At 39.2% G+C, this 15950-nt stretch overlaps 1 protein-coding gene across 4 annotated transcripts in view; it reads left to right on the top strand.

Moving 5' to 3' along the window:
• usp34 (ubiquitin specific peptidase 34) overlaps window positions 1–15950 on the top strand; it is a 61706-nt gene that overhangs the window by 29218 nt on the left and 16538 nt on the right. The window contains exons 19-47 of one of the 4 annotated variants that reach the window (XM_024290326.2): window positions 98–193; window positions 1221–1303; window positions 2923–3077; window positions 4533–4646; window positions 4724–4823; window positions 4910–5072; window positions 5148–5274; window positions 6090–6240; window positions 6335–6435; window positions 6507–6722; window positions 6792–6917; window positions 6995–7117; window positions 7621–7704; window positions 7783–7869; window positions 8020–8220; window positions 8298–8380; window positions 8460–8500; window positions 8575–8699; window positions 9326–9478; window positions 10697–10801; window positions 10954–11009; window positions 11087–11418; window positions 12762–12925; window positions 12998–13063; window positions 13165–13311; window positions 13774–13830; window positions 15395–15472; window positions 15550–15644; window positions 15729–15901. In XM_024290326.2, the coding sequence (XP_024146094.1) occupies window positions 98–193; window positions 1221–1303; window positions 2923–3077; window positions 4533–4646; window positions 4724–4823; window positions 4910–5072; window positions 5148–5274; window positions 6090–6240; window positions 6335–6435; window positions 6507–6722; window positions 6792–6917; window positions 6995–7117; window positions 7621–7704; window positions 7783–7869; window positions 8020–8220; window positions 8298–8380; window positions 8460–8500; window positions 8575–8699; window positions 9326–9478; window positions 10697–10801; window positions 10954–11009; window positions 11087–11418; window positions 12762–12925; window positions 12998–13063; window positions 13165–13311; window positions 13774–13830; window positions 15395–15472; window positions 15550–15644; window positions 15729–15901 (3602 nt within the window). Of the gene's footprint in view, window positions 1–97; window positions 194–1220; window positions 1304–2922; window positions 3078–4532; window positions 4647–4723; window positions 4824–4909; window positions 5073–5147; window positions 5275–6089; window positions 6241–6334; window positions 6436–6506; window positions 6723–6791; window positions 6918–6994; window positions 7118–7620; window positions 7705–7782; window positions 7870–8019; window positions 8221–8297; window positions 8381–8459; window positions 8501–8574; window positions 8700–9325; window positions 9479–10696; window positions 10802–10914; window positions 11010–11086; window positions 11419–12761; window positions 12926–12997; window positions 13064–13164; window positions 13312–13773; window positions 13831–15394; window positions 15473–15549; window positions 15645–15728; window positions 15902–15950 lie in introns of all 4 variants that reach the window. The other 3 variants (XM_024290327.2, XM_024290325.2, XM_024290324.2) reach the window with 3 other exon arrangements.

The following is a 15950-nucleotide window of genomic DNA, read 5'->3' as shown; positions in this document are numbered from 1 at the left end:
TTTTTACATATATTTATGTTATAGAAAATAATGAATCAGAACAATTTGGGTTGTCGATGCAAAATCTTCAGGAATAAATTCTGACCGTTTCTTCCAGGTGGGCTGAGAAGGAGCTGCACATGATGAAGCTGTTCTTTGATGACCTGCAACACTACATCCAAGAAGTTCGAGAAAACCTGCACAAGTTTTCTCTGTGAGTTTGTAACCTACGTTTAGTCCTGATTGTAAAGAACCCAAACACGACAAGAAAAGTTGCGATAATATGTGAATTCTTTTTGCTGAATGTAGTCACTGAGGATGCTGAAGCTGTTTGCTGAAAATGTTGTAGCTATTAAATTTAACTGCTGTATAATGTCCTGAATGTGCTGGATGTTTTGATGCCAAACTTGAAAATTTGCAGAAAGTGCACAAGAATTTCAGTAATTTCTTGAAAAAATGCTAAAATAGCAAAAAATTATTCAAAAATTGTATAAAATGAATAATTACCAAAAGTAATTTCAGGAATGTCCTGAACACGTTGAGCATTTTGATACCAATATTGCATAAGTTTCAAAGTGCACAAAGATTGGAAAAAAAAATTGTAAAAAAAATATAGCAAAAACTGCAAAACTTTTACAATGCGTAAAATGCATAAATGCAAAAATTATAAGCATGAATGTCCTGAACATGTTGAACGTTTTGATACCAAACTTGCATAATTTGTAGAAAGTGCAAAAATATTTGAAGAATTACGTGAAAAAAATTGCAAAATTTGAATAAAATTAAAAAATAAAAACGTATTAGTACAAGCATGAAAGTCTTGAACGTGCTAAATGTTTTGCAGAAATGGCAGAATTGGTAGAAATTCAAAAAAAACTTCCCATTCATTTAAATGGGGCTGAAAAATTGCATAAATCTTAAAAAACGTAAAATGTAGGAATACCAAGCTATCTATCTTAGCTGTCTTACCTATCTATATATCTTAGCTGTCGTAGCTTTCCATCTGTCTTAGCTATCTATCTTTGCTATCCATTTCATAGCTGTTTTAGCTAACTATCACAAAGGAGACAAAAACATGTCTGTTATTCCACCTCTGCTGTTCGTGCAGCATTCAGATGACAAAATAACAATGATGCTTAACAAGATACATCCCTTTAAGCGTGTCAGCATCTTTTCATTTATATTCCTAGTTTAGTGTAAAAACACCATCATGGACGAGATTTTGACGTTCTTGTTCGTAGGTACAGCCACAGCGCGGAGGTCCAGGTCCGTCTGCAGTTCCTCACCTGTGTCTTCTCCACACTGGGCTCACCTGACCACTTTAGTAAGTCTTTTATTTTGTTTCCTTCAGAGGAAAATACCTGATTTAAATGTGTTGAGTCTTTTGTAACCGAGTAAAATAAATGTACAGTCCTCTTGTTGCTAAATATTTGTTCTTACAACTTTGTTTTCAAAGACATTTATTGATGAAATTTGACTAAAGATATTTGCTTTCCAGTATTTGTTCTGTTGGCATTTCCAGCACAGACGTTCCTGATATAGAGCGGCCTTTACTGTAGCGTGTAAACCAGCTTCGACTGCTGCAGTTCTCCCTCAACCTTCAGGGAACAATGTTGAAATCCGCCTCATTATGTAACCTGAGCTGCTCCGTCAGGAACAATGTTTCTGTGTCTGGAGCTGCAGAGAGGCTGATGCAGCACAAAAGAGAAACTGGAAACGGCTCCAGACTTTCACCACAGTGAAGCCACTCGGGGATCTTCATCACAGATGTGGACAGATGATATGAAACACTAACGCACAGACCCTTTAACCCCACTGACCCCAAAAGAAAGCCCACAAAGATGTTTGAAAAACCTTCTGTCAAGTTTGTTTTTTCTAGTTTTTTGTGTATTTAAATCCAGATTTATGAAACATCAATTCTGATCAAATGTTCCTCAAAGCATCAAAATAACAATGTAATGGTGGTTATGGCAAAAAGTCGTTTTTAAAAGTATCACAAGACTCTGTCCTGATCATTTCAATGAAACTAAATGATCTATTATTTGTAATAATTACCTTTTATTGCTGACCAGCAGATTTAAATATGTCAAAAAAAAAACATTATAATGAGGAAATAAAAGTTCAGCAACCCTCTACAGAACCAAGAGATGGTTATTTTTCATGGCCAGTTGGGGTCAAGGTGACCAGACAAATGAAAACACAAGAGAATCTGTTGCAGGACAAAAAGAAAATGCAGTTAGACAAGGAGATGGGATGTATATGTTGATACTTTAATGAATTAAAGACTAAATTATCCTTACATTAACACAAAACACATTTTCTTCTGGTCTTGTACTTTCACTTGTTTTGTTCATTTTGGGTAGCAGCAATTATGAGCAGCCTAAAAATAAAAATAATTTTAAAAAGAAAAAAAAGTAATAATATTTTAAAGAAAAAACAGTAGCAGCCAAATGCGACTCCATGAGTTCCTCAGGGTTAAGCGTTATAACTAGTGCTATAATGCAACTATTTTTTGGGCAATTAATTCAACAATTATTAATTTCGTAAATCTGTTTTTAATCTAACCTGTGAAAATTATCATTTTGAGATTTTTATTTAAATTAGTGTCATGTATGGTGCAGGATAAGATCAAAACAAAATTAGAAAGTGTCTTTATGAAGTTTGACTAATGTAACAGACTTCCAACCTTTAATTCTATGTCACAGAGAGGTTTTTTTCAGTCACAAACAATTAAATAAAAGAACAAAACATCAGGTCCAAAGTGCTCAACTTTAACACACAAATATGTTAGAACACTTTTCAAAGCATTCAAAAAAGTATATAGTTACCACAAACGTCTTATTAGTACCATATCACATATATTGACGTACCTGTTTACACAGTTTACTGTTCGACAGGATCAGTCCTCTTTTATCCCATTAATGTCTCGTTTTGTGTTTCCAGGACTGAGCCTGGAGCAGGTGGACATCCTCTGGCACTGTCTGGTGGAGGACGGCGAATGCTACGACGACGCTCTGCACTGGTTCCTCAATCAGGTCCGCAGCAAGGACCAGCATGCCATGGGCATGGAGACCTACAAGCACCTCTTTCTGGAGAAGGTACATTCAAAAAGCAAAACTTGTTTTTTTTACTGCTCCAAATTCTTCCAAAAATGAGTTTCTGCACTTTTTTCAGTGGATAGACCAACTAGTATAAGAATAGGTTGACATGGTTGACTAATGCAAATTATAAATTAGATTAATTGCATTTTTATCAGAAACTGTAGCTGTTTTCCACTGAAAGTCATGCATATTTGTTTTTTTTTCCATTCATATCTACAGTATTTAACTTGTATCTTACACTTGCCACCCCTACAATAATGGTACGTTCCATTTTCATTTGGGTCTTTTGAGGTGACCTCAGTAGACCTGCAAGACACATCTGACTGAACTCTGTTTGCCTGAAGCATTTCTGCTTTTTACAAATGAATGTGTAAAAGCAGAGTTTTAGGATAATGTTGGTTCTTTGTGTTTTGACTTTTTTATTAATTAGAAAAATCATTTGTGTTTGAATTTGACATTTTTCACTTTCTACAAGTGAAGTCTTCACAGCATGAACACTTCATGATGAGCCAAAAATACAATTTTTTGGAATAAACTAAAGACCCACTCCAATGAAATCATGTTTTAGGTGTTTTTAACATGTACTTGTGGCGGTTTTCTCCTCATAAAGGAAAAGTATAAAACATTTGGGATCAAAACAGCATATATGAGTATTTCTTTATTCAGGAGGAGATGAGAACCCGCTGTTCAAAAGCTCTGGTTTGAGAGACATTCTACCTATTCTGATGCATCCATTTGCAGACTGGTTAGCAAAGGTTTAAATATGTCTTAAAAGAACAACTAAGACTTTTATATTTTGGATAAAAACGGATTAATCTTAAATAAAAGATCACTGGAAAGGATTTTACAATATGGAAAAGATATAGCATATTTTCTGGAGCATAAGTTGCAGTTTTTTTCAGTTTAGACGGAGGTGCGTGTTATACTCAGGAGCGACTTATTTGTTTTGTTTTTTAATTTTTTTTATTTTAGACATAAATAAGTTCATACATTTGTTATTTCCCTATTAAAACCCAGTTGTCCTTTAGCAGTTGTTTCCTCTAACAGCCACTAGAGGGAGCTGCATCTGAGTATAAGTTTTTGCTTGTTTGAGTGGCAGAAGAAGAAGAAGGTCGTCCAAAACAAATATAGAAGAGAATCTGATTGTTTTCTCTTAAACTTTGATATTTTTCTTATACACATCAAAATATTAGTATTCTTGTATTTATTTATTTTTAGCTACACTGGGATTTGTTGCAGATTTGTTCTGAAATATCAGAATTTTCTCCCAAAAGTGTGACTTATTCTCCAGAGCGACTTGTATATGGTTTTCTTTTTCTTGATTAGACATTTTGTGCTCTTGCGGCGTTTGCTCCAGTAGTTGGAGTGGGACTGTCCACATTAAACCGTCATTGATGGTTTTAGTTTTGACCTGAGCTCCACAGAGTGATGCACGCTTGTTTGTTTCTGCAGATGCCGCAGCTGAAACCTGAAACCATCAGCATGACCGGCCTCAACCTCTTCCAGCACCTCTGTAATCTGGCTCGCCTCGCCACCAGCACGCTGGATAACACTTCCAGCTGTGAGGTACTCGGCTCTTCCAAGCTAAAGCCTGCAGATGTGTGTCAGCGCTTGGCGTCTAACAGATGTTTTTCTGTCTCCAGTTGTGTGGGATGGACCAGCTTTGGGGGATCGCTCTGCGAGCTCAGTCGGCTGACATTAGCCGGGCTGCCATCCAGTACATCAACTCCTACTACATCAACGGTCAGTGGAAGTCCAAAATATTTGTATTTCCTCTGGTAATTAAATCAACTATAAGCGCTGATCAGTCTGCTGTGTCTGTGCTGAAGCTGGAAAAACTGGTCTGGAGAAGGAGCAGGAGTTCATCAGGAAGTGTATGGAGAGTCTCCTCATCGCTTCCGCCAACCTGGAGAAGGACTCTCACTCCAGTCTGACCAGCATCGAGAGGGGGCTGCTCATGCTCAAAACTCACCTGGAGGCCTTCCGGCGCAGGTGCGCTCCCCCACGACCCAGAATCCATCCCCATGCGGCCTCAGGGGCTCTTCACGGCTCTGCTTTGCGCTGCAGGTTTGCGTACCACCTGCGACAGTGGCAGATCGAGGGCACGGGGATCAGCAGCCACCTGAAGGCTCTGAGCGACAAACAGTCTCTCCCTCTGAGGATCGTCTGCCAGCCCGCCGGCCTGCCCGACAAGGTGAAGCCCGACATTATGGAGGGAAAGCTCAGGCTTTGATCAAATTAGGGCTGCCACGATTAGACTCTTAAAATGGTCGACGACGGTCGATTAGTCGATACTTTGTATTATATGGAGTCAGAGTGTAGTAAAGTTGAAAGTTATGATGACATTATGCTAGCTTTTTGGACCAATTTGGCATTTATTATGGTTTTTAGGCTAATTTGGAGTTAAGCTAATATTTCAGCTGTATGCTAGCTATTTTGGCTAATTTAGACTTTTTTTGTTTTTAGGCTATTCACAAGTTTAGCTAATATTTCAGCTACATGCTAGCTGTTTTTGCTAACTTAGGCTTTTTTTGGCTAATTTTGAATTTAGCTAATATTTCAGCTACATGCTTGCTATTTTGGCTAATTGAGGTTTTTTTTCATATAGGCTAATTTGGAGTTAAGCTATTGTAGCTGTATGCTAGCTATTTTGGCTAATTGAGGTTTTTTTTTTGTTTTTAGGCTATTTTTGAGTTTAGCTAATATTTCAGCTACATGCTAACTATTTTGGCTAATTTGGGCTCTTTTGTTTTTTAGGCTATTTTGAAGTTTAACTAATATTCCAGCTGCGTGTTAGCTGTTTTTTTACAGTATATATCTAGTTTTTAGTTAATTTAGGGCTAATGATGCTTAAGATGAGTCTTTTACATCCACTTTTTGTATGACCCGATTAGTCGACTAATTGGAAAAATTAATCAGTGATTAGTCGACTAATAAAATTATCGTTTGTGGCAGCACTAGATTAAATCAAGAATCACTCCTCTTTTTTTTGCTGCTTTCCAAACCCAGATGACCATCGAGATGTATCCCAGCGACCAAGTAGCCGACTTGCGAGCGGAGGTGACCCACTGGTACGAGAACCTGCAGAAGGAGCAGATGAACCAGCAGGCTCAGCTGCAGGAGTTCGGGCAGAGCGGACGGCAGACGGGAGACTTCCCCGGTCAGTCGTCACAGCTCCGCCTCTTTTGGTCGTTCCCTCAGAGACGAGCTTTTCTCCATCAGTCGTTTCATCAAGTGTCTCCTTCGTCCTGCAGGTGGTTTGATGGGACCGGTTCGGATGATCTCCTCTGGTCATGAACTCACTACAGATTACGATGAAAAGACTCTCCACGAGCTGGGCTTTAAGGACATGCAGGTAACTGTCCTGTTCGTGGAAGGTTAACGCCTGGACGCCACTCATTCTTACGGCGCCATCTTTGCTTCTAGATGGTCTTTGTTTCTCTGGGGGCTCCACGAAGAGAGAGGAAGGGGGAGGGGGTTCAGCTGCCAGCGTCCTGTCTGCCGCCGCCGCAGAAGGAGCACATTCCCATGCTGCTGCTCCTCCAGGAGCCACACCTCACCACCCTCTTTGACCTGCTGGAGATGCTGGCCTGCTTCAAACCCCCCAGCCCCAACACGGAGAAGGCCCAGGAGAGCCCAGAGGTGCGTTTGCAGTCACAGCGTCATCAATGCAAACAATTATCAGCTCTAAAAGCCGTGACTTTTTTGCAGAGTCAGCGATGTGAGGAGCTTCACCTCCACGCCGAGAATCTCTCCCGTCGGGTTTGGGAGCTGCTGATGCTCCTTCCTACATGTCCCAAGATGCTTCAGGCCTTCCAGAACATCGCAGATGAAACGGTCAGTCCATTCAGTCTGTAAATCCTGTCCTCCTCTCCACTGCTGCACAAAGATCTAACGAGATTAAATGTTTTCAGAGTGGGGAGGGTCTCTGCTGGAAGGAGCTGCTGAGGATTAAGAGTCCACACAAGCTGCTGTACGCTCTGGAGATCATCGAAGCTTTGGGGAAACCCAACAGACGCATCCACCGAGAGTCCACCGTAAGAGACGTCCAGCCTCTTTGTTCGTTTGGAGCGCTTCAGATCGTGTTTTTTACATATCGGAGTTTAAAGAAATCTAATTAATACTTAAAAATGCAATTTTGAGCCACCTGGGAATCATTTTTCCCTTAAATTCATTTATGGTGTTTTTAAGGCAAAAAACATATTTCAGTTTTTTTATAATAGAGCTTATCATCTGAGTACAACATTAAATACATTTCAATTGTTATTTATGCAAAAAGAGGTTTTCGTAATCAAACTAAAAGGTTTTATTGGCAAATTTACAAAATTATTTGATGTTTAATCAAAATCGAATAGATTTTTTGTTTTGCCATTTTATGGTTTTGATCTGTAAATAAAACTGCTGTGATTCATTTTATAGAGGAAACAGCCTCTTTTTCACCTTATGTTTAAACTTTAAAAATATATTCATTTTTAATTCTAAAGATTGTGGTGCTTATTCCATGAATGTCCTCCGAGCTTTTAAGTGTTTGTGTTTTCAGGGCAGCTACAGCGATCTGTATCCAGACTCTGACGACTCCAGTGAGGATCAGATTGAAAACAGCAAAAACACCTGGAGCTGCAAGGTAGACCTAAACTCGGAGAAAACAAATTCTTGGGGGACAAAACAAAGCTGATCTGACTCTGTCTGATACTGTTTTCAGTTTGTCTCATCTGGAGGTCTGCAGCTGCTCTTGGAGATCTTCAACTCAGGCATCCTGGAACCCAAAGACCAAGAGTCCTGGACTGTGGTGAGACTGTGGTGCTATTATTGTTTATTGACAAAAAACATCAAAACTTCAGTTGGAAGTTTTCTTAAAAAAAGTTTTTTGCCTCAAATTCTTTTAAATTCTGTCATAAAACATCATTAAAGTTCTTTGCTGCTCCTGTCTCTGTCGCAGTGGCAGCTGGACTGCCTGGCCTGCCTGCTGAAGCTGATCTGCCAGTTCGCCGTGGACCCGGCAGATCTGGATCTGGCCTACCACGACGTCTTCTCCTGGTCCGGCCTCGCCGACAGCCAGCGCAAACGGGCGTGGCCCGGCAAGTCCCGCAAATCCACCGTGGATCACGGGAAAGGGCTGCACATCCCTCGGCTAACGGAGGTGAACGTCCTGACCGTTGCACCGAAGGGCAGAAGATCTCGAACTATCCTGAACCTTCTCCTGGTTCGTGTTTGCAGGTGTTCCTCAGCCTCGTTCAAGGCACCAACCTGATCCAGCGGCTCATCAACGTGGCCTACACCTACGACAACCTCGGTCACAGGTGTGCTGGACACAGAGGATCTTTACGCTAGTCGCCTCTTGAAGCAGAAACGATGATGAATGTGTTTTTGTGTCTGCAGAGTTCTCAAGGCTCAGTCTGACCACAGGTCTCGGCATGAAGGTGAAGAGGCCGTTTGTTTGGATCATAGCGATTGAAAATCCTCCTTGCTGACTCTGACTTTTGTCTCCTGACAGTCACACACTACTCCATGTGGCTGCTGGTGAGCTGGGCTCACTGCTCGTCCACAGTGAAGTCCAGTCTGGCCGACAGCGACCACCTCCACGACTGGCTGAGGAAACTCACCCTGCTGGTGCCTGAGGTGAGCCACTACGACCAGAGCAGCTTTGAGAGACACGATGAAGCTTTTTATTTAACCCTTAAACCCCAGAAATGTTGGCAACAACACATAAATGACACGCACTTTGACATGATACAAGATCAACATGAATCAGCTGATTCTGACACGGAGAAAAGCAGCTTTTCACACCAGCTTTGAGGCACAACACATCTAAAAGCATTTGTGTTGCAAAGCAAATATTAAATGTTTTTACTTGCAATTTATGAAGTTTTATTCTTAACACTTTACATTTTGTTTTCAATTTAGAAAATTTTGATCTAAAACTGTGACTTTTGCTTGGAATATGGTGGCACAATAATCCTTCCATTAAAATAGTAGCTAAAGCTCTGGTGTTTAAGACCCACTCCAATAAAAAAAATTTTAACATGTTTTTGTATTTTTCTGGTGATAGAGAACATACATATAAAGAAAAGCTCAAAATTGAATTTCTGAGTATGTCTTTATTTAAACCATTGTAAATCGGGAGCAGACAAAAAAGGCAGTTTGGAAACAAATCAGAAGTTGATCAGAGTGGGACTTTAAAGGGTTAATTAGATTTGAGTCTGTGTGTAACCACGTTGTTTACCTTGCGTTTCTCTTCTTTTTAGCCGGCGGTGCGACACGAAGCGTGCAACGGTCTGTACAAGCTCTCCCTGTCGGGTTTGGAGGGCGGGGAGTCCATCAACCGCTCCTTCCTGCTGCTCGCCGCCTCCACGCTGCTCAAGTTCCTGCCTGACGCTCAGGCGCTCAAACCTCTCAGGGTGGGTGTCCTTCAACCGTCCTCCTAAAAGACAAAAACGGGTGGAGGAGAAACCTGCGTTCACTCCGTCTCTAAAAGCTATTTTGCGCACTGTTTTTCATGGACTTCTTGTTTCCAAGTCTTGGTTCGTTCACATTTTTTCAGTTTTTTCGCATTTAATTCCGGCAACATTCTTTGTGCTGCATAATGCAGCCACAAACCAGAGATTACATGTTTAATGGAAATTAAATTTAACACACAGTAATGGCCTGACATTATTCTGCGCTCACTTGTATAATTTTGGAAAAATATTGAAAGTTATTTAAGGTTTAAGGTGATTTACTCTGGAATAACATTTCTGCCTTTTTATTATTCATATTTATGTTAAAAGTTACAGGTTTAACATTTTAAAAATTGGCATTGTGATAGCTTTTTGGACTATTTGGCATTTACTAAGATTTGTTTTTAGCCAATTTTGAAGTTTACTAATACTCCAACTACATGCTAACTGTTTCGGCCAATTAAAGCTTTTTTATTTAGTTGTTTAGGCTGTTTTGGAGTTAAGCTAATATTTCAGCTACATGCTAGCTGTTTTTGACTATTTTAGATTTTTTTTTGTTAATTTTGGAGTTTGTATAATCTTTCAACTAAATGCTTGTTGTTTTGGATAATTTAGGCCTTTGTTTCAGTTTTTAAGCTATTTTGACGTGTAGCTATTTTTCCAGATACATCCTAGCTGTTTGGGCTAATTTAGGCTTTTTTTGCAGTTTTTTTTTCGTTCATTTTGTAGTTTAGATTATATTTCAGATAAACTAGTAGTTTTGACAAACTTTTTTTCCCCATTTTGAAGTATAGCTATCTTCTCAGCTACTTTCTAGCTGTTTTGACTGATCAAAGTTTTTTGTTAAGGCTAATTTAGCATTTAGCTAATATTTTAGCTGCCTATCAGCTTCAGTGTTTTCAGCTATCAATTTCAGCATCTTCAGCTATCAGCACTAGCATCTTCAGTGGCCAAATTCAGTTTACAGCATTCACACTAGCATTATAGCTAGTAATGCTATATATTTAGTTCATAATCATGTTAAAAAGTTACAGTTTTGAAGTTTTAAAAATGTAGTTTTAGTGTGTTCAATAATTGTTTATCCTGTTCGGCCCGCGACCTAAGGTGTGTTTTGGATTTTGGCCCCTTGTGCGATTGAGTTTGACTCTCCTGTTCTAACGGATGATCACCTGTCTGCAGGTGGAGGATTACGAAGAGGAGCCTTTACTGAGGACGGGATGCAAGGAATACTTCTGGCTGCTCTGCAAACTCATCGACAACATCCACGTCAAAGACGCCAGCCAGGTGGGACAGTCACACCCGTCTGTGCACAGACACGTAGTCTATAGGCTGTCGATGTGTTTGTGGCATGTCTCTGGTGTGAACTATTGCTAGTGTTGGTCTGTTTGAACTCACAGAAGGTCTCTCCCTCTCTGTCGCTGCCCGGCTCCATGCAGACCACCCTGCTGGACCTCGACGCCCTCGCCCGGCATTTGGCGGATTGCATCCGGAGGTCTGCCGCTCACAGCAGGTTTTTTATCATCATAATCATCTATAGAATAAACCATTAATGTCTTCTACCCCCAACAGCCGAGAAATCCTGGACCAGCAGGACGGGGCGATCGAGGACGACGGGCTCACGGGCCTCCTTCGCCTCGCCACCAGCGTCCTTAAGCACAAGCCCCCCTTCAAGCTGTCCTGCGAGGGACAGGAGTTCCTGAGGGACGTCTACAACCTCCTCTTCCTCCTCCCCAGCCTGGCCGACCGCGCTCAGCCTAAGTGTAAATCCCACGCCGCCAGAGCCGCAGCCTACGACCTGCTGGTGGAGATGGTGAAGGGCTCGGTGGAAAACTACCGACTGCTCCACAACTGGGTCATGTCTCAGCACATGCAGGGTGAGGATGCTGACTCCTCCACCTTCGGTTTGTCCCAATTTCTCTACGGATTTGTCTATTAAACTCTGTTTTAGCAAAAGTGAAGAATAGCTGACACTAAAAGAGTAACAAAAATAATTTAATGCACATTTTAGAAGGTTTAAACAGAAAAGTGAAGAAACTGGTTCAACAAAAACTTTTTATTTACATTTTCACTTTTTTGTTGAAATGTTTTTTTGTATGTGGTTTACTAAAAAGAATAGAAATTCCTTCAACTGCAACTCTGAATGTCTTTTTTCTAATTCTCTGAGCATAAAGTCTTTTATTACCTGAAGAGCTCTGATCTTGAAGATTAAAATGTGCCGTAAATCTCTACAAAAGTAAATATTCTTAGTGTTTGGGTCAACGCTACAGCCTTTAGCTTTCTTTCTTTTTGTCTTTTTAGTTTAAAGAAGTCAACAAAAGAGATTTTTTTTTTATGTATTTACATTAAAACCTATTTTTCTTGATTATTTTTTCTAAAAAGACAGCAAATTCCCACAACTGCTAATTTTTTTTAAATTTCTCCTATAAAGTCTATAAAGCTGTTCTCACTTTGTGACATCAGCACATGAGGACCTGCACATTTTTGTGGCCATGGAAGGGGCTGGTACTGAGAGCGCAAGTTTACACAGAAATGCATGAATGGATAAAAAAAAAAAAAAACGCTTTGGAGTTCTTTTATCTTTTTTTCTCAGTTTCTTTTTTAAATAAAAATAAAATAGATATTTTAGTGTGCTAGAATTCAAGTTGTGAATCTTTTGTCTTGAATATTCATTAAATTTCTATTTCAGATGATCTATATTTGATTAAGTTTTACTGCAAAATCATTGTTGGAAGCACTTCCTCTGTTATGCTTAATTGTTGTAATGTGAGAAACGGATGGGAAATGAACGAAATGTCCAAATTATGATATAAAGTTGTCTAAAACTGAAGTTTTAGTCTGGGGGTTCTGAGGAACACATGAAACTGTTTACTTTTAAATAATTACCATTCACTAATGAGAAGAGCTCAGTGCTGTGGGTCAGGCTCTTGTCTTGTTCCTGTTACTTAATTCACCTGGAAGAGGATTTCTTTACACACTAGAGATCAAAGATGCAGATACAGCATCTTTACCAAACATGAAGATAAAACCACAAATCAGCATCACACAAAATACCCATAACATTAAGACAAACTAAAGGATCTGCTAATTCCTTCATTTCTTTTCATACAGAACAGTATAAAACGAGTAAAGCCTCCGATAGTCTGAATGTGGCCATCAGAGTTCAGAACTGTTGAACCTCCTTAAAGAAAGCTGTAATCTTAGCTTTGTAAATTAGCTTGAGCAGAACTTCTGTTTTCCGCCTCAGCCTCTCACGCTCCGTACAAGTGGGACTACTGGCCCCACGACGACGTCCGGGCGGAGTGCCGCTTCGTCGGCCTCACCAACCTGGGCGCCACCTGCTACCTGGCCTCCACCATCCAGCAGCTCTACATGATCCCCGAGGCTCGCCAGGCCGTCTTCACAGCCAAGGTGGGTAACCAGAGCGCCGGCCGAGGACGCTCACGGATGAACGGCTTCTCATGAACGTGTCTGTCTGCGCAGTATTCTGAAGAAATCAAACACAAAACCACGCTGCTGGAGCTGCAGAAGATGTTCACGTACCTCATGGCAAGTTTCCCGTCGACCTCTGACCTCTGTGTTTTCTGGTTTACGGCTGAGATCAGCAGAGAGAACCGGATAAAGACTGACGTCTCTGTTTGTTCCTTCAGGAGAGTGAGAGGAAAGCCTACAACCCCCGACCGTTCTGCAAAACCTACACCATGGACAAGCAGCCGCTCAACACCGGCGAGCAGAAAGACATGACCGAGTTTTTCACCGACCTCATCACCAAGATAGAAGAGATGTCCCTGGAGCTGGTAACACGCACCGTTTAATTCACATGTGACAGGAAGTCATTTTAAATCCAGTCAGTGGGTCAAGAGATTATTTATTTATTTGATCCACAAATGGTCTGACTTGAAAGCACAAACATTAATTACAGCTTTTTCTTACTGTTATTGAGACATTTGATGTTTTTCTGTTGTTGACCAAATAAAGAAAAGTTTTCTATAGAAATTATTGTAGAAAGCTTTGAGTAAAAAGTCAGAACTTAAGAGAATTGTTGATTAATTGAAAGATTTGACTTCCCTGAATTAACCTTTAAAAAGTTGAAGTCCGGCAGGATTTTATCTGGCTGGGACAAAAAGCTGTCAGTGTTCGTCACACTCGACCTCGAGTTCTCCGGTGAATCAGAGGTTTTACTGAGCATATCCAGGGTGAGAATGTAGAATCGAGTGAATGGAGTTTCCTTTACAATGTTTGTTTCAATGTTTCTGCAGAAAAACACAGTGAAGACTCTGTTTGGAGGCGTCATCACGAACAATGTTGTTTCCCTGGTGAGTTGAGGAAAAAAAAGTAGCTCTTCCTTTAAACTTTACATGACTGTTTTGATACAATTAAGTATTAAGGCCAGTTTGCAAACAAAAAAGTTTTTTTTTAGTAACTTTAAATCTTGTTAATTTAAGAGAATAAAGTTGTAGCTGCTAAATAACTAGAATAAAGTCGTACATTTATGAGAAAAAGTCTTAATTTAATGTAAAGAAAACTCATGAATTTATGAGAAAAAAGTAATACATTTACAAAAAAAGTAAAAACTTTAAGAAAAAAAGTCATACATTTACGAGAAAAAAGACAGATTTATGCAAAAAAGTAATACATTAATATTTTTTTAAAAAGCCAAAAATTTATGAGAAAAAAGTAATAAATTTACAAAAAAAGTAAAAACTTTAAGAAAAAAAGTCATACATTTACGAGAAAAAAGACAGATTTATGCAAAAAAGTAATACATTAATATTTTTTTAAAAAGCCAAAAATTTATTAGAAAAAAGTCATAAATTTACAAAAAAAGTAATAAATTAATGTGAAAAAAGTCACAAATTTACGAAGAAAAAGTAATTAACTAGGAAAAAGTAATAAATTAACGAGGAAAAAGTCTAGAATTTACGATAATAAATAAATAAATGAACCAACAAGAAAAAGTCATACATTTATGAGAAAAAAGTAATAAATTAATAGGAAAAAAGTAATAAATGTACACAAAAAAGTAATAAATTAATGAAGAAAAAGTGATACATTTACAAGAAAGAAAGTCAAATATTTAAGAGAATAAAATAATAAATTAAAAAGGAAAAGGTCATAAATCAACGAGAAAAGTCATAAATGAAACAAGAAAAAAGTTTTAAGAAAACAGTTATAAATTAATGAGAAAGAAGTATTGTATATCTTAGAAAAAAGTCCTGAATTTACAAGAAAAAATAATCAGCGAAAAAAAATAATAAATTAACAAGAAAAAAAAGTCATAAACTTACAGGGAAAAAATTATACATTTAGGGAAAAAAAGTAATAAATTAATAATCAGAATGTCATAATTTAGCGAAAAAAGTAACGAATTTCCGAGAAAAACTCATAAATTAACTAGAAAAAGCACCAAAGTCTTTTGTTTAACTGAGCCGCGCTCAAAGATGATAGACGGTTCTGTCTTATTCCAATTACACTACAAACAACATTTTATTAAGGGGCTCTAAGCATAAAAATGTGTCTTAATATTTAGTTTTTTGATATATAACACTTTTTTATTTTTTTTTTATAATACTGAAAGGTTGCAAAGCTCTAATGTTCTGTCTTTATTGGAGTTTAAAGAACTGCTAGAAGTTCATTAAATCCTAAAAACTTATTCAGAAACGAGCAGATTTTAGATGTATTTCTACAAAAAGTCTTTAAACATTAACTCTTATTAGTTTAGGATTTAACATACCTGTCAGAAAAGCACAGAACTGGTGTGGATATTTATGAATGTGAGACATTTAGAGTAAAAAATGATCCTAATTTAACTAAAAACAATGAACTTGGCACAAGCATCAAAGAGAATCCTGCATCCCTTTTCTCTGGGTTCCCCTGCAGGACTGTGACCACGTGAGTCAGACGGCAGAGGAGTTTTACACGGTCCGGTGCCAAGTAGCAGATATGAAGAACATCTATGTGAGTCTGAGGCTCCTCTGCTGCTGCTGAGGGAGGAGCTCCTAAGCTGAAGAGTTTCTCCTCTTTTCTGTCCTCAGGAGTCTCTGGATGAGGTGACCATCAAAGACACCCTGGAGGGCGACAACATGTACACCTGCTCGCAGTGCGGCAAGAAGGTCCGCGCAGAGAAAAGGTGAGACGAATCCTCCAGTTAGAGACCAGGAAACGTCGAAATCTAGAAGTACAAATGAACTTTCACTCCATGCTGTTTTTGCAGGGCTTGTTTCAAGAAGCTCCCTCGCATCCTGAGCTTCAACACCATGAGATACACCTTCAACATGGTGACCATGATGAAGGAGAAGGTCAACACGCACTTCTCCTTCCCTCTGAGGCTCGACATGACCCCGTACACGGAGGACTTCCTCATGGGGAAGGGCGAGCGCAAAGACGGTCCGTCTGACTTTTTAGTTTTAGGGAAATGTAGTTTCTAACTCATGAC

Source organism: Oryzias melastigma, linkage group LG1, assembly GCF_002922805.2.
Source record: "Oryzias melastigma strain HK-1 linkage group LG1, ASM292280v2, whole genome shotgun sequence".
Lineage (NCBI taxonomy): Eukaryota > Metazoa > Chordata > Actinopteri > Beloniformes > Adrianichthyidae > Oryzias > Oryzias melastigma.
Note: the sequence above shows the minus strand (reverse complement) of the source record. Positions and strands in the feature narration are given on the sequence as shown.